This window comes from Sebastes fasciatus, chromosome 16 (assembly GCF_043250625.1).
Source record: "Sebastes fasciatus isolate fSebFas1 chromosome 16, fSebFas1.pri, whole genome shotgun sequence".
In the NCBI taxonomy this organism is placed as follows: domain Eukaryota; kingdom Metazoa; phylum Chordata; class Actinopteri; order Perciformes; family Sebastidae; genus Sebastes; species Sebastes fasciatus.
In genome coordinates, this window is record NC_133810.1 from 27020727 (window position 1) to 27041447 (window position 20721).

The 20721-nt window shown below is 40.8% G+C and overlaps 3 protein-coding genes across 5 annotated transcripts in view; 1 reads left to right on the plus strand and 2 right to left on the minus strand.

Annotated features, from left to right (window-relative positions):
• Positions 1-4559, minus strand: part of LOC141752229 (vacuole membrane protein 1-like) — a 65708-nt gene extending 61149 nt beyond the window's left edge. The window contains exons 1-3 of one of the 3 annotated variants that reach the window (XM_074609967.1): positions 4412-4559; positions 1364-1470; positions 1027-1165 (exon numbers count right to left, since the gene is read on the minus strand). In XM_074609967.1, the coding sequence (XP_074466068.1) occupies positions 1027-1165; positions 1364-1454 (230 nt within the window). In that variant the 5' untranslated portion in view covers positions 1455-1470; positions 4412-4559. Of the gene's footprint in view, positions 1-1026; positions 1166-1363; positions 1471-4411 lie in introns of those variants that run through there. The other 2 variants (XM_074609966.1, XM_074609969.1) reach the window with 2 other exon arrangements.
• A 3208-nt stretch (positions 4560-7767) lies between these two features.
• ptrh2 (peptidyl-tRNA hydrolase 2) lies at positions 7768-10471 on the plus strand. The gene is made up of 2 exons (XM_074610250.1): positions 7768-7871; positions 9694-10471. Exon 2 carries the CDS (start codon positions 9704-9706, stop codon positions 10220-10222), a length of 519 nt encoding a protein of 172 aa, XP_074466351.1. The 5' UTR covers positions 7768-7871; positions 9694-9703; the 3' UTR covers positions 10223-10471.
• A 1532-nt stretch (positions 10472-12003) lies between these two features.
• cltca (clathrin, heavy chain a (Hc)) overlaps positions 12004-20721 on the minus strand; it is a 39171-nt gene continuing 30453 nt past the window's right edge. The window contains exons 21-30 of the mRNA XM_074610246.1: positions 20488-20680; positions 19223-19380; positions 18871-19143; positions 18450-18767; positions 18202-18333; positions 17779-17889; positions 17324-17494; positions 17000-17221; positions 13916-13991; positions 12004-13321 (exon numbers count right to left, since the gene is read on the minus strand). Of these exons, the coding sequence (XP_074466347.1) occupies positions 13188-13321; positions 13916-13991; positions 17000-17221; positions 17324-17494; positions 17779-17889; positions 18202-18333; positions 18450-18767; positions 18871-19143; positions 19223-19380; positions 20488-20680 (1788 nt within the window). The 3' untranslated portion in view covers positions 12004-13187. The remainder of the gene's footprint in view (positions 13322-13915; positions 13992-16999; positions 17222-17323; positions 17495-17778; positions 17890-18201; positions 18334-18449; positions 18768-18870; positions 19144-19222; positions 19381-20487; positions 20681-20721) is intronic.

Here is a 20721-nt window from a genome sequence, read left to right on the forward strand (position 1 = left end):
AGCAGTAAGGATGAGGAGTTATGAGGGGGAAAAAAAGATAAGCAAATCCTTTGTGCTGCATTATAGGCTCCATTAGGCATCTGACTGAAGACTAAACTATGAGGGAGAAGGCCTTCTGGGTTGATGACACTGAAGAAATCAAGGTCACCTCCTGTCTGGTTGTATATGAGTGTTTCGAGCTCTGTGTGCGTGCGAGGTAGAGAGTGTGATAGCTATTTTTTCACAACCATCATATCATCTTTTTGCCTGTGACAAGCAGCACTAGCACCTCTATAAATACAACTTACATCACAAAAACACTGCTTATCTGCTGTCTGTACTATAGTGGCATCAACACATGAATAATACATACTAAAATCCTTATTTATATGCTGCTTTCTCACGCAAACCCGCATTTAAATTTATAGGGTAGTATAACCAAACACACAGACATCACGTCTTAAAGCAGCAGTAGGTAGAATTGGAGCAAATATGATTAAAAAAAAGTAATTTTTAATAAAACGGTCACTATATCCTGACAGTTGTGCATGAGACAGGTAATCTGAAAAAAAATCATGTGCCTCATATTTGATCAGCGCTGCCTAGTTTGACCGCTTGATCGGAGTTTGCGAGTGATTGACAGCTGCCTCCGTTGAATGAACAGCCAATAGAAACTCTCTCTCTCTCTCTTAAATGACCTGTGATTGGCCAAAGATTTTTTAAAGCCTGAAAACAGAGCCAAGAGGAGATGCAGAAGTGTAGTTTTCTCTCAGAACACTTGAATTACAATATGCTGAAATGTTATTATGGATTTTTTGTCCAATGATGCCAAAAACATTCTACCTACTGAAGTTCAATAAATACTTTGTTATCTTCTTAAGTTTCTCACTAAAATGTTCAACATCAATATAGTTTTGAATCTCTAAATTCTGGGGTAAACTTTTATTGACATTCATTCATGATATGGAAAATAGAGGAAACAGGTGCAATTCTGCGGAAAAAGGGTAGAGCTTTGGGGGGAGGTTGCATCCCACCCTGTGGTCTCACCTCAATAGAAACTCTTTAAGGGTGATGAGCAGCTCCAGAGTGAAGTAGTGGAGGGTGAGCAGAGGTTTCTTCCATAACACCAGAGTCTCACGCTCCTCCCGCTCCCTCTGTTTCCTGTCATCCACAGACAGCTCTGAGTCTAGCCGCGCAGCGTGGGTTGGTATGGCAAGTACACACACAAATAAACATATGAGGAATTAACATTTTTAAATAGAAAAATGATGAAATCATGTGAATTTTTCAGAGACATTTCAGTACTGGGTGCACTAATAATATAAGTATCTTTAATGGGTTTGATCTATTACTCTGCTGTATATTAGGTGTCTTTTGTTTTTACCGGTCAGCTCTCCATTTGGCTGTTCCTTGACCCCAAGACGCCTCTGGGGCAGTTCACCTTCAGCCCCACACTCTGCCATCTCATTCACCATGCAGGAAGGAGTCCTGCTGAGAGAAGAGACGGGCCTTCAGCTCAGAATCACACACTCCATACCCTACACTGCTTGCCAAATCTGATACTGACACAGGCCCAAATAAAATACAAACTTATGCACAACAACACCAAACACTCTCGACACTAAAACATCCTCTTCATACACATTCCAACACACCATCTACCCAGCCTGTGTGTTCCTGCATCCTTCAGATTACAGGTAACCCAATAAGGGAAGGAACGGTGTGAATATTGGGTGAAAGAGTAAAGGACAAGATTTTGCTTTTTGTTTCCTCATTACATTTCCTCAAAGAAGAGATCTACACACATTCATACTGTACACGTGCCTAAAAGCATGTACACAGAGTGTCTCACTACAGAGCCTCAGCTCTCTCAGGAATCTGTCAGTGAGCAGTGAGATGGGGACTCTGACATGGAGGTATGCAGTTTGCCATCTGGTGGAATTGTCAGTGTCTCGCTCTCTCTCAGAGCTTAATCCCTCTATCCTGTGCCCTCAGTCTGGGCCTCTGGCTCCTGTTTCCATGCATTAACACACTCTGAGCTGTCAGGCGACAGACACTGTACTGCACTGATATTACAGCAGCCCACGATGCCTCTTATTTCACCTCTTACATTTCATTTCTGGACTTATTTCACCCATCAGTTGCTATATTCAATACTGACTTAACTCAACTGTACAATAATTTGTACAATAATTCAAATGTGCAATACTCTGTCATTAATACTGTACATTTCAAGAAATATTCTTATTAATTTCTTATTTATACCATTCTGGCATTTATATTTAACACACTTAATCCCACTTCTCAGCATTTAGTATTTACTTATAAGCATTTTGTATTTACTTATTTGCACTGTGGTTATTTGTTATATATTGCACATCTTAATGCAAATATTTGTACATATTTCATATTTCTTATATTCTCATGTCTTAATTGTATTCCTTATTTAATTATAACACACACACATAATTTACATGTTCCATACTCCTTTATTTCTATTTTCAGACATTTCTTTATGTTTATACAAGAGCAATGTTAACGCCCCAATTTCCCCCCGGGATCAATAAAGTAGGTCTGATTCTGATTCTGATTTAGAGCCGGTAGGAATTTGATTGATACGTTGAGATTTGTGTTTTTTTTCCCATTAGCTTCATATTGTTCCTGCAGCAGCGGTGACATTTCCAATAATTGTATCTTGTTGAAGTTCCAAGGACCTGAGACCTGAATAGACCACAATGTAGGTCCAGCATATTTAGGTGTTGTGTGTTATCTTGAAGGACAAACACACACACACACATGCAAACACGCAACCACTGGACAATGAGGCTGTGGGTACTTTGCAGTCTGATTCGTCCAACTGAAGTGCCACACAGAGGAAAATAAAAGTCTTCTCAGATTAGACTGGAAGGCTCTCTTGGCCTTCTCAGGGAACCGCAAACAAAAGCTTTCCATTACAGACCTAAAACATTGACCATACGCACTCGCACTAGAAGCAAAGTACGAATGCTTCATGCACAATAGTATCCGTAATACACTCTCTTGCACTGAGGAGATCAATACATCGTCCAACAAAAGGGCTCGACAAAGTGTGTCACCGCGTAATATCCTGAAAGACAGTGATTCTCAAAGTGGGGTCCGAGGACCCTCAGGGGTCTGTGGCACTCTGTCAGGTGGTCCGCGAAATAATTAACTACAAATCATAAAATTGTGCTGTATCATTAAAAAGTACATATCTACAGATGGGGACCATTTGGGGCAATTTGGGCCAATAGAAACTCTGATATTGTGACACATCACGCCAATCTGTCATGAATCAGTCACTTCACTCAGGGCGCAACGAACCGCTCCTGCTGCTGCGTAGCTTAGCTTATTTGCCAGCTATCTAGCTGGCGAGCATTGAGAAATATTTGTGTCAGTCCATCAAGTGATGCTAAGCCAAAAGTAGCTAAATTGAGAAAATATGACGACAGTTATATCGAGCGACAGCGACGGGAGACCAAAATTTGTCTTTAGGTGCTAGCGATCGAAGTCATGAAGCAGGCCAAGCTAAAGCGACATCTGATTACAAAGTACCTTGGATATTAGGGCAAAACAAAGTGGTATTAACATGAGTGTCTGTTTATCACTATAAAACAGGTCTGAAGCATTTAGGGTGAAAAGTTTTAGAATACAAATATTTCCACTGGCATCTAAGAGTAAAAATGGTAGTACTGTAAGCCAGGGGATCTCAAACTTTTTGGGGCCAGCGACCCCTTAAAGAGGTCACCGATTAAGCATAACGCTTACAGTACTACCATTTTTACTCTTACATGCCAGTGGAACTATTTGTATTCTAAAACTGAGAATCACTGCTGTAAGCATTATGTTTAATCTGTGTTACGATTTATGATGGGGTCCTTGGAAAATGTTCTCCCCTTTAAGGGGTCCCTGGCCCCAAAAAGTTTGAGAACCCCTGCTATAAGCAATTGGTGCCAAACTGGTCACTTTGTGCAAAACGTGCACCTTGGCTCTCATGTACAAGTACGTGCGTTATTCTACACAGTTATTAATTAAGACTCAATGCATAATTCACAATCCATACCTACAGTAGTAAACAGTTTCATAACAGCACTGCTGCTTGTGTGAAACACAGTAGCACAAGGGAAGCACTGCTCCAGCTCCAGCTCCAGCTCCAGCTCCAGCACTTGATTGCGCAATCCCTTCTACCAAAACAACCCAGACCTGTTGAGTAACTCTTGTGCGAGGGACAATGAGAAACTCAATACAGAGAACACACACTTCAGGATGAGAAATGTGATAAGCTGCAATCAACTTTTACAATGCACTGGTGAGAGATTATACATTCACAAAGTGTAAAACTAAGCAGGGCTGTACTGTAATGTAACAGCCTAATGTCTTTCAGCAATGCATTATGCAGAGAGGGTAAACTCACCGTTCAGCTGATGTTTAATCCACAATAAGATCTGGGCTCAAATGGAACCTGTGGTGGAGGAGCCCCAGTGGCAATGTAGGGCAAAAGTACGCTACCCATGAACTGCATCATAACTTGAGTACAGGGTGTGGTGATGGAGGGGGCCAGTGAGGGATCGAGGACTGATACAGAGTTGCCGGGGGAGGGGAGAGCAGGCTGACAGAGGAGAGACACAGAAAGAGGGGGAGATTTCATCATTTGCCTGGTAGAACCTCCAGAGAGCCAGTCTAATTAAAGGTCTATAAATAAGTGGATCACTTTCCTGGAGCGTACTTCTAACACTACTCCGTCCTCAGAAGGTTTCACACAGAGAGTGAATGAATGGCATCTGGGCAAAGAGAGCTGAAAAAAACCCCACCTCAGGACATTTTTCAGGTCAAAACTAGAGACAGAAAACCTCAACTGTGTGTCGCCATGTTTTAGTATCAGTGTCATCTTGTTTATGAGAGTGAGGAAAGTATTTCAGTTTCTGAACTCTTGGGACGTTATTAGGAAGGTGCAGTAGGAGCAAGTTTTAAGGGGACAAGGCCTTCTGTGTCATTTAGCCTACTTAAATGAATATATACTCTACATTAAAGTGCATTATGGATGATATCTGTGTCAAGCACAGCTTTTGTAGGCTGCACAGAAGTCACAGCACTTAAAGAGGACCTATTATGTTTTTGTGCTTTTTCCATTTCCTTTAGTGTGCTATAGTTTTTTTGTACATGTAAAATGTCGACAAAGTTACAAAGCCCAAAGTTCACTCCAAAGGGAGTTACACTCCCACAGAAACACTACTCCTGAACTGCCTGAAACGGCTCACTTGAAGTCCCGCCTTTTCTTCCATAACGTGGTGATGTCACCAAGTAACACATTTGCATAATACCGGCCTATAGCGGCTAGTTTGGCACGTCCTCGAACAAAGCTAGTTAGAACGGAGCTGGAGCGGAGTCTGAAGAGTTTGGTTCGGTTGGTTTGGTTCAGACTGGGCTTTTCAGAAGGGAGAGGCAGGAGCTCAAACAGAGTGTTTCGGTTGGTGTAAAGAGGTGTTGCAGCACAGCACAGCTTTTTTTTTAACATTAAAGCATGTAAACATGTTCTAGAAGAAACCCAAAACCCAAGACTGCACCTGAAAATGCACTCTTAAAGTCAGTTCAGTGACTTCCTATTAGGTCTTGTCATGTAATATTGCTGAGAGGTCATTTAGTTCATGCAAGAGAAGCATCAGGTTTAAATGAAAGTGACTGTTAAACTACAGACTGTTGCAGGACGCAGTGAAGCATCACAATACTTACAAATTAGGGTAAAGCATTTGTATCATTGTCATGAATGAGTTTTTTTCCCAAAATAAATATATGAACTACTTGATGAAAACATCCAGTACACTGGACAAAGGACGTCCCACACTACCCACTGAGCTACAGCCACCTCATATTATGGTTTTGTGAAGAATGTGGACCCCTTGTCCATGTGTTTGTGATATTATAATCATAGCTTATGATGCCTTTAAAGCAATATATTCCATAGGCAATAACTTCTACGCCCCAAAAATCTACACCCTGAAAAAACTTGTGAAAAGTATATGAGCAAACATTCACACATTCAGTATTTATATTCCAATTTATTCAAGGGGTCATCAGAAAAAACTCTTTGCTCTGTCACTTCTCAGCCAACTCGTGACGCAGTCGTCTCAGTTTACAGCAGCATGTAGGCCATATGCAGCACACTATCTATAGGCTGGATCTTGGCAGTCAACGTTCATTCTGTGTCATGTCATGTTTAACAATGTCTACTGCACTAAGTTACATGGAGCCTACCGGCCTGACACGTGTCTGCACGTGCATGTAGAGAGGTCGCACTCTACTCCTGTTAAACATGGAATGATTGAAAATACTCATTCCTTATGAAGAAAGGGCAGTTTACTGTGTTGTGCTCATCATAACATACTGTAGATTTTGTCTGCATGTCAGACCAAAGTCTTACGAAAAAAGTGATCTAAAGCTTTGAAGTGGCTCCAAAAATATTACAGGGTCTTATCATTTTTGACACAACAATGCATTTCACATATTGGTGTTGTTATCCCCAAATTTGAACTGTATAGATTTGATATGGAGAAGATGAGCTTGATGACATCATGTTTGGGTAAGATAACCCACATCTCTTATCCGCAGCCCAGTATAGTAAATGTGGGTTACGAAGAAATACATATTTTTTCTTTTGTACACTTGACCTACATGAAATAAAATACGTTTTCTGACATCATGCCTATTTGTTTCAGATTTATGTGAGATGTTGCTACAAAAATAGACATTCTGATATCTTCTTTGAAATGACGAGGAGTACGAGATTGTGGAAAAAAGGGCATTATGTCACATTACATTTCTACTGGGTTTTATTTTCAGGTGCCTGTAGTTCTCTGCTTTGCTCAATAGAGTGCAGTGTTGGCCTAAAAGTCAGTGTTGAACCAGCAGGATAAGTCTGGATGGGAAGAGTTAGGTGCCCTTGAGCATGGCACCTAAAGTGTAGTATGCAAGTGTAGCATGCCTGCTCTGATTAACTAGATTTTATTCTATTCATATTAGAATAAAAACAATAACACACTATATAGTATTAAAAAAAGGGGATTATTTTCTGTGCCAAAGAAGACCAAATGGCAAAACACCAGCTAACTGTGTCATAGAAATGGTTAAAACCCAATGCTCATTGCTCTCTGAAAAAAGTATACATCTTTTTAAACATTTAATGCAACATACTACAATTATTTAAAAAAAAAAAAAAAAATGTATTGACACTTTGCAACAAACATACATAACATAATTTACAGATCTTTTATACATACACCACCCAACCATGTCTGTCTAAAGTGCCGTATTTTAAGATTTGTTATACACATAAAAACAAACACTGAAAACAACGGTATGAACAAATAGGGAGTGATCTTTTCATTGTCATACATTCATAGAGTTGTAAAAATAACATCTGGCCTATGGGGTGTTACATAGTTGACCCAGTTGTCCAAGCGTGACACAAATAATTCCAGTTTATGGTTAACATATGCTGTTATCCTCTCCATTTTATAAATGTCCATCCATGCATTCAGAGTTGGGCTTTTTTACCAGCTACCACTAATATATTTAACAAACATTTGTACATACTACAATTGTAGTGGCATTCTCAGTCAGTTCTGGGCAAAATGCTTTTAGCTAGGCTTGAAGTGCCTTTTTTTTTTACATTTTTTTTTTTTTTTTACAACAGTCAAACATTGACAATTTGTTGACAATGTGACACAACATATAACCTAAATTGAACTTTTGTTGTACTCCACATTTAAAATTACAGTCAATATGATGCTGTGACGTCACCACCACGCGACCACGCTTCATTCATACACACCACTGCTGGCTAGCTGCTGTTAGCACCTCGAGCTAATCATCAGAAGGTATGAAAACTCACCAGTGATCCGTCGTTTATCGATTCTGCTGCACCGTGTTGTCATTATGGGGGCATGAAATGTGTGAACACGAGTCTATTTGTTGGCAAAGTGATATCTATTCTACTTTAAGGGTGTTTTTTTGGAGAGTAAAGAGGGTCTTGCTTGTAGCCAGGAAGCTAACGTTAGCACGGTTAGCTCCACATGAAGTTTATAAAAACAAACAGTTTAGTTAAATCTTAAATTAGTGATGTATTTACAAACTGAACTAACAATAGATCTCCAGTTAACGTTAGATGTTATTACAGGCTCATAGTTAATGTTACTCAACACTGTTAAAACTAACTTAAACTCTATATACCAGGAGTCAGAAACCTTTACTATCAAAAGAGAACAAAAACAACAAAAACAATCTGTCTGGAGCCGCAAAACATGTGATCACTGTGATGAAGGTAACAGTTTATAGTCTAAGTATATAGTATATGAGTCTAATGTAGTGAGGGCCAAAGAGACAGTGTGTGACTGAGTATTAGGACCACATTGAGGGGAAATAATCTGAGATTTACAGAATAAAGTCATATTATGAGAAAAAAAGTCGTAATATTAAGGGAATAAAGTCATAACTTAATTTTAAAAAAAGTTGTAATATTACAAGAATAAAGTCATAACTTTACTAGAAAAAGCTGTAATATTACGAGAATAAAGTCATAACTTAACAAGAAAAAAGTTGTAATATTAAGAGAATAAAGTCATAACTTAATTAAAAAAAAGTTGTAATATTACGAGAATAAAGTCATAACTTTACTAGAAAAAGCTGTAATATTACGAGAATAAAGTCAAAACTTAATTAAAAAAAAGTTGTAATATTACGAGAATAAAGTCAAAACTTTACTAGAAAAAAAAGAAAATAACACATAAAATTACTACTTTTTAATATGTCTTTATTCTCATAATACTATGACTTTTTTTCTCGTAAACCTATGACTTTATTCTTGAAAGCTCAGATTTATTTTGTATGTGGGTAGCGCCCAAGACTACACTGTTTACCATTGGCAGAGCATTTTGGCAAATGTTTCTTGGACGCTACCCACATAATCAGCTGTGCTGCTCATCCCACAAATGCATGATCCTTACAAGTTGGACATCATTGTGAAGGTAAATAAACAGGCTTTCCAACGATGTAAAATACAATGCCAATTAGTATTGTAACAATAGAGAAATAATCCACCAAACACAAGTTTCCTAACTTTACTGTATATACAGTACTATATGCTCAATAAAGGTGATATTATTTGTCTAACTATAAACAGTATAGACAAAAACAAACAGACAAAAGGGTGAAGTCAGTTCTTCAAACAGAAAATGGGGCAAATACATTTTTGAAAAAAGTTAACATTTAAGCCAACATGCAGGAAGTCTTTTAAGTGCTCCATTTCCATGACAACTGGGGAAGAAAGTGTAGATAGATAGATAGAAACTTTATTGACCCCGAGGGAAATTCAAGTTTCCAGCATCACAGTTCCATACTGCAAAACATGTTAGTAAAAAAGGAAGTAAAAAAAGTAGTGCAAAGTACAAAAACATATACCAGATATAAAAATACAAGGAGATGAAGAAAACTGTTAAAAGTGAATATAGTGCAGGGTAACAGCTGTGATACACGACTATTAAAAAAGTGAATAGTGCAGAAGAGACTTAAAAATGGACCTTGTGGTGAGATTGTTTTGTCAACTGCTGCTTCCAGTGTCAAGAATAAACTTTTTTCTGCCTTTTTAAGTGTATATGTGTTTGCAGCTGTGACTTACCTTATCCTGTTCTGTCATTGTTGCAGGTTTCAAAATATGGAGGTGCTATATGGTCCAGTGGGCCTGAGTATAGTAGCAGGACTGGGCTGTGGGCTCTTCCTCGGCTGGCACCTTCGGTCTCGCTTCGGCTCGACATCCAAAAGCCTGATGGCAGCGATGGGGGACGGCTCTGGAGAAGCAAGCAGCGTGATGGGAGAAGGAGGCGAGTTCAAGATGATCCTAGTGGTCCGAAATGACCTGAAGATGGGTAAAGGGAAGGTGGCCGCCCAGTGCTCTCATGCTGCTGTATCGGCGTACAAACAGGTTCAGCGCAGGAACCCCGATCTTCTCAAACAGTGGGAGTACTGCGGCCAGCCCAAGGTGGTGGTGAAGGCCCCCGACGAGGACACCCTCATTGATCTGCTCGGTCACGCCAAAGAATTGGGGCTTCCCGTCAGCCTGATTCAGGACGCAGGAAGGACACAAATTGCGCCCGGTTCACGCACCGTGCTGGGTATCGGTCCAGGCCCAGCTGACCTGGTCGACAGAGTCACTGGAGAATTGAAACTCTACTAGACTCACATTGACTTGCATACAATTGACTTGCATACAATGTCTTTGTTGTTAGAACTGTTTGCAATGGAAAATCTAAGTTTGGCTGCCATATGTTTATTTGTATACAACGACAATTGAATCAGTTACAAGTTTACTACGCCGGTCTGAAGACATGATGCTCAGAGGAAACAGATGAACATTACTTCACTGTAGACATTTTGACTTGTTATATCAGCGGTTACTAATAACATTAAAGATGGTTTGGTTCAATTAAGTGTCTGTTTAACTATTACAGTTGGCTAGTATGCAAAATAGCAGATAGCTGGTTACATCGCTGGCAATATCAGAATATTGTAATTCAACTGGATGGCATTTGGGTTTTGTATTAAAATTAAGTATTTTCAATATTTTTTTTCCTGGTCTTAAATGCAACATTACAGTTAAACTTCCTGAAATTGTTTCTGTTCTAGATAATTAAAAGTAGGCATCTAGTCGGTTGTCATATCCACGCTATCCAATCGTGCGCATCTACTTTTATCTTTTGAAAGCAATATTAAATCCTAATCTTCCAGCTGTTTTGAGATGAGGTATATTAAATATGTTACATGACTGGTAGTAACTCACATCAGTCTGCTTTACTTCTATTACGGTCTGATTTGTACCACCAGATGGTGCTAGTATACCACATCCTTATGCATTAAGTGAACACTGCTGCTGTTGAACTGATGTGAGCATATTAAGATAGTAGACATTACACACGGTAGACAAAGTAAGAGGAACACATTACAATCCAACACCACAGTATGGCATCAAAAATTGGCATACAGCTGAATCAAGAGCTCTCGGAAAGTCTCCACAAATATCGGAGCTTTACTGAACTGTGTTGTTAACAAGGTGGTTTTAAGGTACTGTCACATCTGAGATTTCTGTCTGACATTTACTTTAACTGAATCCTGCACAAATTCAGAAATGAGTTTTTCCGTTTCGTTGCCACATCCTGGCCGTTTCCGGCAGACTGACAGGTCAGAGTTCATCTTTACCCTGCAAATTTGCAAAGTCAGCTAATGGAAACGCTGATACTGTTCAGAAATGGAGAAGTCGTTATACTAGGAATGTGTCATCACATTGTTTTGTGCAATATTAAAGAGGACCTATTGTGCTAGGTTTCTACTATCCTGTTTACATACTTTAATGATCAAAAAACAATTTAATTTCCTCATACCAGCTGTGCTGCACCAATCTCTTTTCCTCCTCTGTTTGAGCTCCTGCCTTTAATCAGCTGACCCACTCTGTTGATTGGTTAATAAAAAACCAAACTCTTTGCTCTAACTAGCTTTGTTTGAGGGCGTGCCAAACTAGCTGCTAGACAGGTGTTATGCAAATGCGTTACTTGGTGACATCACATTACGGAAGAAAAGGCGGGACTTCAAGCGTAGTGTTTCAAGCAATTCATGAGCAAAGTTTCAGTGGGGGAGAGTAACTCCCTTTGGCGTGGACTTTGTAACTTTGCAGACCTTTTACATGCACAAAAAAACTATATAACACACTAAAGGAAAGGGGAAAAAGCACAAAAGCATAGTAAGTTCTCTTTAAATTGGACTACAAACTACAGCATCTCTTTCATACACAGCATTTACAGCCTACGATTACTCTGCTCAGTACTTATTCCTATCAGAACCATGACATCACTGCCCTTTCTGGGGCTTATTGTGCAGCATAGGACAGAAATTCAATGTGACTCGTACCTTTAACACGTTCTTCTGCACATGACAATATATATATAAGACACAATCAGACGGTTCTTGACAAACAAGAAGCCTTTATTTTTTTTAAGTGGAAAACAAAACCGCTGTTTCATTCATTATGATCCTGATTATGCACAATCAAATATCTTAAGTGCACAATTTAAATCTAAGGTAATTTAGATAAGAATATGAGTTCAAAGGAGTTAATGATTGATTTCCTGTATACACGCAAGCCTTTGATAAAAACTTCAAAATTACCACAAGTCCTGTGATATTGTTTGAGTTGGATGAGGGGGGTCAACTGAAAAGGTTAAAAGGTAACCCTCAATAGGACATGAGGAGAATAAAGTTTGAAATATCTCTCCTGCACACTCAGTAACAGTGACCTAAAATGATATCCAGCAGAAACAAACCGCAGCGTAAAGAAGGGGCATGTTAGTCAAACACAAACAGGTCTGCAGTCCCTCCTGAGGTGGAATGGTCCCACGTTAGAGCTGTATATGAAGCACATGGAAATGTCGTCTGAATGCTAATCGGTTTGTGGAGAGTCCTGCTTTGCTGGAAAGAATCTAACATTCCTGTAAATAGTATGTAAAATACTCTCTTGGGTTTTCTTCAAGAAACAGCCCTGAAGTGTGTCTTTGTGTACGTGTGGACATGACTGGTACAACGTAGTGTTTCAGGATTGTGGTCATGGAAGCGGCGGTCTCATGTTCAAATATAGAAGAACATAGTAGCGTTTTTTTTTTGTGTCTGAATATACAATAATTAAATGCATTTTACAGTCGGACAGAAGAAGCTGCTCACACACATCAAAAGGAAGAGGTTCTACATTAATTTCTTTTCACTACAGAGTGCAAATCAGATGCTTCACAACAGACCATTTTTTTTTTTTAAACTGAGAAGAGGACTAGCTCTTCTCACAAGCCCCCCCATTGTACATAAACCATTTCCCATTCAAATAAAATAGACAAAAGAAAAATTAATCTAGTCAATACGGAATGTGAGAAAATTAATCTTTGTGATTTTCTTTGACAACAGAAATAAAACTGAGTCCTTCATGACAGTTTAAAAAGGGGGAAAAGTAAAAAAAAAAAAAGAAAAGAAAAAAAGGGGTTGTCTGTATTACCCCCCGCTGCCTGTATAGGGCAGAGAGAGACAGTAATGGTCTGGTGAAGGACTGTGGGAGATGGATGGATGGTTACTCCAGCCTGCATGTGGAGAGAAGGGGGTGGGGGTCTTTACATGCCGTAGCCGAAGCCCGGCTGAGCTGCTGGCTGACTGTATCCTGCAGGCGCCTGGTAGCCGTAGCCGTACGGTTGCGGAGGGACCACGGGTACGCTGGGGCCCGCTGTCAGCATCAGCTGGGGTGTGCCTGCAAAATACACACACACGAAAGGTTTCACACATATAACTGATCGGTTTTATTTTAACCAGAGCCACAGTTCTGATGGAAATCTTAGGAATAGTTTGGGTGTTTTGAAGTGGGGTTGTATGAGGTACTTATCCATAGTCAGTGTATTACCTACAGTAGATGACGGTCGGCACGCATATGGATAAGTACCTCATACAACCCCACTGAGAAACACCCAAACTACCCCTTTAATGATTTGAACCATGTAGTTTCCTTTTCAACTGTGGAACTAATAGCAGCTGTTACCATCCAGTGATGAATGCACAAAAAAACTAATTGTAAAATATCTTCACCTGATTTATAAAACTCCCTGATTATACTTATATTACATTCATACCAAGCCAACACATACCTAGTTAATGAGTGTTAAGTCTCTTAATAAATAACTGACTGTTGCTAATTTGGTCATGAATATTTAATGTTGTAGATCAGCTATAATTTGAAGACAAGTTTTAAGGAGCTTAAACAAATGCTGATACAGACATGGAAGAAAGACTGCTGCCTTTGCTTTTGATCACAGTGAAATGGACACAGATGTCATGAGAGGACTGTTACCATAGACGATGGGTTGCGTCTCTGTTGCCTGCTCCTCCTCTTTCCTTACGGACTCTGAGGTTTCTAGTGTGTCTACCTGCAAAGCAAAGAAATAACAGCATTTAGAGCAAAGCCACAACACAGAATGAGTAAACAACATACTAAACAAATTGAAAACCCCCCAAAACACATATATATATTTGTTAACTAAGCTGTGATGACTTTTCTGACAAGAGATGCTCATGTGGGCCGCCACGCTAAGCAGATTTCACGCAGTAGCAAGAAAAAAACTAAACCCAACTGTCAGGAACAAGACAATGTCATGTGATTGAACCAGTGCTATTTGCTTAAAAGGTCCAGAGTGTAGGATCTGGCGGTATCTAACAGTGAGGTGAGGAGATTACAACCAACTGAAGCCTCTCCCATGTGCCAAGTGTGTTGGAGAGCTACGGTGGCCGACTCGAAAATGCGAATGGCCCCCTATAGAGAAGTAGAGTGCATGTGGGAAGTGAGTGGTGAAGCGAGAGAGAGAGCGGTGGCGACGGGAGCGAGTGACGTTATCGCCTCCGGCCCAAGCAGGAAAAGTTAACAAGAGTTTGGTTTGTCCGTTCTGGGCTACTGTTGAAACATGAGACCCGCTCTCTATGTAGATATAAACGGCTCATTCTAAGGTAACAAAAACACGATTCTTATTTTCAGGTGATTATACACTAAAGAAAACCTACGTATTCATTTTATATTCCATTTCTGCCAATAGATCCCCCTAATTGTTACACACTGTAGTTTTTAACACTTTATACATACAGTATGCAGAGATTCCTACAGTGTGTATTGAACATAAGTTCGACTACTAGCAGCAGAAGTTTAACTATTAACGCTAAATAACATGGATAAATAAGAGAGAGAAAAAACAAGTTGAACTAATAAATGTCTTTTCCTCTGTTCTAACTGTCTGGGTGGCCTGTCTGAGAGTAACAATAAAAGCAGCCAAATCTTTAAATAAATACAATACAAAAAAAAACAAGAACAGGCAGCAAGTCAGATGCAGCAATAAGCAAAATGTACACATCAGGTCCTTGGGGAGGGTGAAGCAGCAGCACCTGGATGCAGGTTATTTGTGGAGTTATAATAAGGGCTTGCTCAGCAGTGCACTTCCAAATCTTGTATATATGCATTTATCATTCAGTTTCTCCATGCCTCTTCAGAAAACAGTAGCTCTTTAAAGGGATAGTTCGGGTGTTTCTCAGTGGGGTTGTATGAGGTACTAATCCATAGTCAGTGTATTACCTACAGTAGATGACAGTCGGCTAAAATACGTTTTGCTGCTGCCCCCGTCCACAGCAGTACATTGCTTTGCTCCTGTGTGGTAACTCCTGTCTGCTTCTCCAAACTGTGGCTGTACCGACTGCCATCTTCAGTATCCACTGACTATGGATAAGTACCTTATACAAACCCACTTCAAAACGCCCGAACCATCCCTTTAAATTAAGAACTCTATAAAGAGAAACAGTCTCATGCTCTATGTGTTACACCGCTGGCAGTGAGTAAGAGGCTGCAGCACTGTGATGCAGTTTGGGGAGGAGGAGGGAGCAGAGGGGGGAGTCTCAGACCAGGTGCTCCCTAGAGCTCAAGGCTTTCTACAGGAAGCCAGGCACAACCAACAGCCTGCTGCTACGTTATCAGCAAGAGACGTTTGCACGCATGCTTTATTCCTATAGCCGGCTAACACATCGAAACACATCCTTTTAAAAAAATATACAGCTTCATATTGTGCAGTGTGTTAATATCTGTGAGGAAATGCACTTTTAAGTGAAGTGGCAGAGAATTTATTATACTTGTTGAAGCTTCCCCACTGTTTGCACACCAGTGGCAAAAAATGATTCAGAAGGTAAAAAAAGATTCCAAACATGATTAAAGCTAACACAATATACATAGTTAGCTGGGTTACAAGCAATTCTCACTCAGAGATTGCAGCATGTTGTAGTATTTATGTCTTTTAAAAACTGATATCTTATCCCCAACTTGTTCCTCATCCACAACTGATTTACTATCCTATCCTGAAGCCAATTTGATTTGCATGTGTTTCTTACTAGATTAACATGTTGAAGTTTACAGGTCTGTTTCCGTAGTTTAGATGGCCATCATTACACTTATTATATACAATATCACCTGATTTTTTCTTTCTGATAACTGATGATTCTGCAAGCAGGTTAACGCCAAATGCAACAATGTGTCTCATGTCAACGTAGTGAATATGAAATCTCCAATCCTGTAACGGCTACAATTCAATTTCCTCAGATTTTTATTAGAGACTACATATCTAGAAACTTCTCCAAAAAACTATAATTTCAGCTTGAAAGATGTCTCAGTGACTGTGTCAAAGTGAGCGTGTAGCTAAAACCATGCACACTCGAGGCCGCAGTCTTCCGAGCTAAATACTTTGAGATCAAAAACAGAGCATTTAGCTTTCACCTGTTCCTTAACTGCATCAACCTGGAAGAGAAAAATTGCAGCATAGAAGAAGAATATTAAAAATATTTCCCTGTAAAAAAAAAATTTAGTAAACAGACTATCAGAAAAAATTCTGAGTAGGTCGTTCATTTGATACTTTTGACTGTAAACAATAGTATCTTCATATTTTGCATACTGTAAGAATTCAAAATTGGTCAACATGCCAGATGTTCTGATTATTTGCAATGACTTTTGTCTATAAAACCCCTGTTTAGTAAACTATCTGGTTTATGGACCAGACTCAAGAAACTCAAAAGGGACAAAATATGAAGGGAGGATGACAATCAGTTAATTTTGTAGTTTAAATAAAATCAGGCCTAATAAGAGATAATGCATTAAAATGTATTAATCAGCATCCTTTTTCCTGACTGCACCATCTAAAAAGTTAAAACCTGGTTTGGAATACTTGCCTACTATCTGTCACAATGCCCCCATAAGACAACCTGTATGAATCGGTATAAAACAAACTTAACTAAACCATGTTTGCTCTGATGCCTGTATTGATCCTCTGACCGGATGACAGCTATATAGCCTTCATTTATATCAGAACCTATTCATTTCTCAGTTCACCTAACTGAAGAAGAGCTGACCCACCTTGCTGAGGTACTCCCTCATGACCTGAATGAAGTATGGCATAGAAAAGTCCATGATGTTGTGCCTCCAGGCGGTCTCCAGCACCACGTCGGGCCGCAGCAGGTCGTAGCAGGTGAACAGGCAGGCGGCGAAACACTCCCTCTTGTCCTCCTGTAGGAACCAGGAGAGCAGCTCCTCTGCCAGCTCTATGTCCTTGGACTCTGACGCATACTGCATGGCGTCCTGAAGGGGAGACGCAGCACAGACAGGTTCAGGAATGGTCCAAGCCAATCTAAGCAGTGTTATCAGACACATTCGCAAAGAAAGTTCAGAGGGAAGAAATACCTTATAGAGCTTGTCCTTCTTGCAGAGCTCCACGCTCTGTTTCCAGCGGTTGTTGCCCTTGAAGAGGTAAGCAGCGATTCTCCTGAACTCAATCAGCTCGTGCTTCTCCAAACGCTGGGCCAGCGAGATGTTGTCAAAGTTGTCGTAGGCATCTATTGATGTCCTCAGTGCCTAACAGGAGTGTGACGAAATAAAAAGATTTAAAGAGGACCTATTATACATATTTCCAGGTGCATACTTCTACTAGAACATGTTTACATGCTTTAATGTTCCAAAAAATGCTTTATTTTTCTCACAGCAAAAAAAAATAGTCTCCTTGGCATGGACTTTGGGCTTTGCAGACCTTTTAAATGCACAAGAAACTACAGAACACACTAAAGGGAAAGGGAAAAAGCACAAAAGCATAATAGGTCCTCTTTAACAAAAAACAGAAGCACTGTCACCAGCTCTCTCACCTGATAGTCCTCCTCTGTGATGAAGAGGTTGTTAAGTGCTTCATTGACTGATTTGTTGTTGTGGTTCTGTACTGACCGCAGGTAGGGTTTGACCAGAGGCAGCTGTTTCACCTGTGGACACACATGTACATCCATCATCTCACTAGCCCATCCTAATTTTTTAAATCTCAAACAATGGAAAACTGTGGAAAACGTGATGGGAATATGGTGTTTATGTTTGTTTCATATATTCATCTGAGGAATGTTACAGTCTCCTTGTTGGTCCACAGAGATTTTTTTTCTAGAATTTCTACTCAGGTTTTGAATATGCAAAATGAAAATGTGCATAAAAATAGGTGGATGGAAATGCACTTAATTCTTACAAACAAGTGGAAATTTATATCACACACAACTTCTGTATCGTAATGAGAGATTAAAGTGTACCTTGCTGAAGTAGTTGACAGCGCGGGAGTGGTCCAGTCTGGGGGAAAGCACTATGAGCAAATCATTCAGTAACAAGGGCTTGAACTCCAGATAGAACTGGGTGGCTTTGTAGTACAGCTCCACGTTGGCCACCTACACAGGGTGCAGAGGGAAACAATTAGAAACAATAATTAGCATAAACACCTAAATGTATAATGGTGTTTTAAAAAAACAGCAACAACGCAATCTTAGTTTTGACAACACTGTACCTTTGTGATTATGTCTTTGAACTGTCCCTCCTTCCAGGCGTCTGTCGGGTGGCTCATCATGGTGATGATGGCGTTGTCGAACTCCTCGTACTTGTCGTACAGGAAGACCAGCTCGGCCCACAGGTGAGCCTGCTCTGCTGCTCTCAGGACCTTCGGGATGTTGACTCTGGACCAGAAGAGCTCCAGGTGCTCCCTCATCTTCTGGGGCTTGAACTTGGAGTAAAGGATGGCCAGCTCCGTGAACATCCCCATGTGAGCGCGCTCCAGGCCCAGGGCGGCCTCCAGCATGGTGATCAGCTCCTCAAAGTAACCGCGGTCCTGAGGGAGGGATGGAACGTGGTAAATGTGTGTTCATGTAGCCTAAGTCCAAATAACGCATGAGAAGTTGAAAACACAAACAATTCCTTCATTTCCATCTTACTTGGTAGTAGTTGATCAGCTCCTCCAGCTCGTCAGCGTGCACCACGATGTGGAGACCGCACATCTGGGCCAGTCTGAACTCCTTTCCGTCCACGCAGGCGAAGCACACCTCTTTCCAGGTGCGGGTGCTGTTGGCCTTACGGGCGCCGTCCACAGCAGCCTGGTACTCCCCGAGGTGCACCAGAGTTGAAGCCAGACGACCAAAGTTGGAGACGTTGTTGTATAGCAGCTTAGCGGCGTCATACATTTTCTCATCGTAGCAGCGGTCACCAACCTACATAACAGATACAATAAAGATTACATTTTTGACCTGGCAGCTTATTCACCGAGGGTCGTATGGGAGCAAGGCTAACCTGTTGGATGTGAGCGTTGTTGGGTCCGTTGATGAACTCTTCCAGTTCAGCCAGGCGGTTGGTTTTGGCCAAAGCGAAGATGAGCTCTGTCTCCACGTAGGACTCGCGGGCCTTCTTACGAGCCATCTGAAGGAATTTGACCAAGTCCTCCCAGTTACCTGAAACACATCAACACTGATATTAAGCTTTTGGGTTGATTTCCGGTTTTGCCAGTCCGGTCCGGTGTACAAGCTTACACCGGTTTGATCTTATGATAACCGGCTGAACCGGAGCGATTTTCTCATCATGACACATTCTGGCCAATTAAAAAGCAGCCTATATCAGCAACCTGTGCTGATGGTGTCACGGCGCTAAATACAGCTTGTATTGGATTAGTAATATGACAACGTGATCCATGTAATATTATGTTTGTTTATATACGGTGCCACTGGTGTCTGACAGGCTGCGCGCTGTACTGCTGAGCCAAGGCCAGCAACATGAAGGAGATCACATTTCAGTAGAGGTGGGAGGGGGGGAAGGGGCGAACGGAGCACGTAGTGTTTCTTTACTGGAAAATTAATGTGTTTTTTGAGGTGACGAGGACAGGCTATTTGTCGGTGAACTAATGCTACAACGCCTCAAGACCCAAGCCGAGTTCCCGTGTCTTGCTTTCCACCTGCTGATTAAAGTGAAGGGGGTTAGCCCCGAAGTTAGCGACAACTTCGGTCCACGCTCTCTTAAGGTGGACTGTTGAGGCAGATCAGCTATTCTCATTTTAGTGTCAAGCCGCTCCTCTGAGTTTCGGTGGAGCGGCTGCTGAGTCAAGTGCGCCACCTAATGGTAAAACTTAGTATACAGGTCCGGTTTGGTGTTTGGCTTGATATCCCACTGGTTTGAAAAGTTTTACACCTCCTTTTGTTTCTTGGTAGATGTGGAACACTGCCGCAACTGTATTTTATGCCGATACGTGCACTTTCAATAAAGAGTTTGAGCTGCATTAGCTGCAACTATCAGCCAATACCCCTGGAGGACAAAACTCTAACAACAAACTCCACAACACAGCTGATGGGACTCATTGATTGTTTTCAATCGAAGTGAAACTGGCAAACAACGAAAAGCTTTCTCTGAAACTCTGCCTTCGGTTCATAGCGATTGAACAGCTCACAAGAAATCAGGTGGTGTTCTTTCCCCTCTACACTTTGCTCAGTTTTTGAAAGCCCTCTGCTATGGCTCAATGGCATTTTCTATGCCACCTTTTCTTACTTGAGCTCAACAAGTCTCCTTACCGCTCTTATCAGCAGCCTGTACCACCTCCATGTATGCAGAGGGATCGTCGGCTTTGATGTAGGAGTCGATGGCCTCTTTAACCAAGTCCTTCTGTAGCTGAGCTTTAGCCAGCTGGCTCCACACAGCCGGCTCATTGCAGCGTTCTGCAAACTCATAGGCCCGGTCCAGATTGCCAATATGTTCGATGAGCACCTAAGTAAAAAACAAAAAAACATGGACGATCAGCACTTCTT

Bases quoted from the DNA above. Each gene is read 5' to 3' on its own strand.
- ptrh2 (XM_074610250.1), top strand. From the start codon at position 9,704: ATGGAGGTGCTATATGGTCCAGTGGGCCTGAGTATAGTAGCAGGACTG.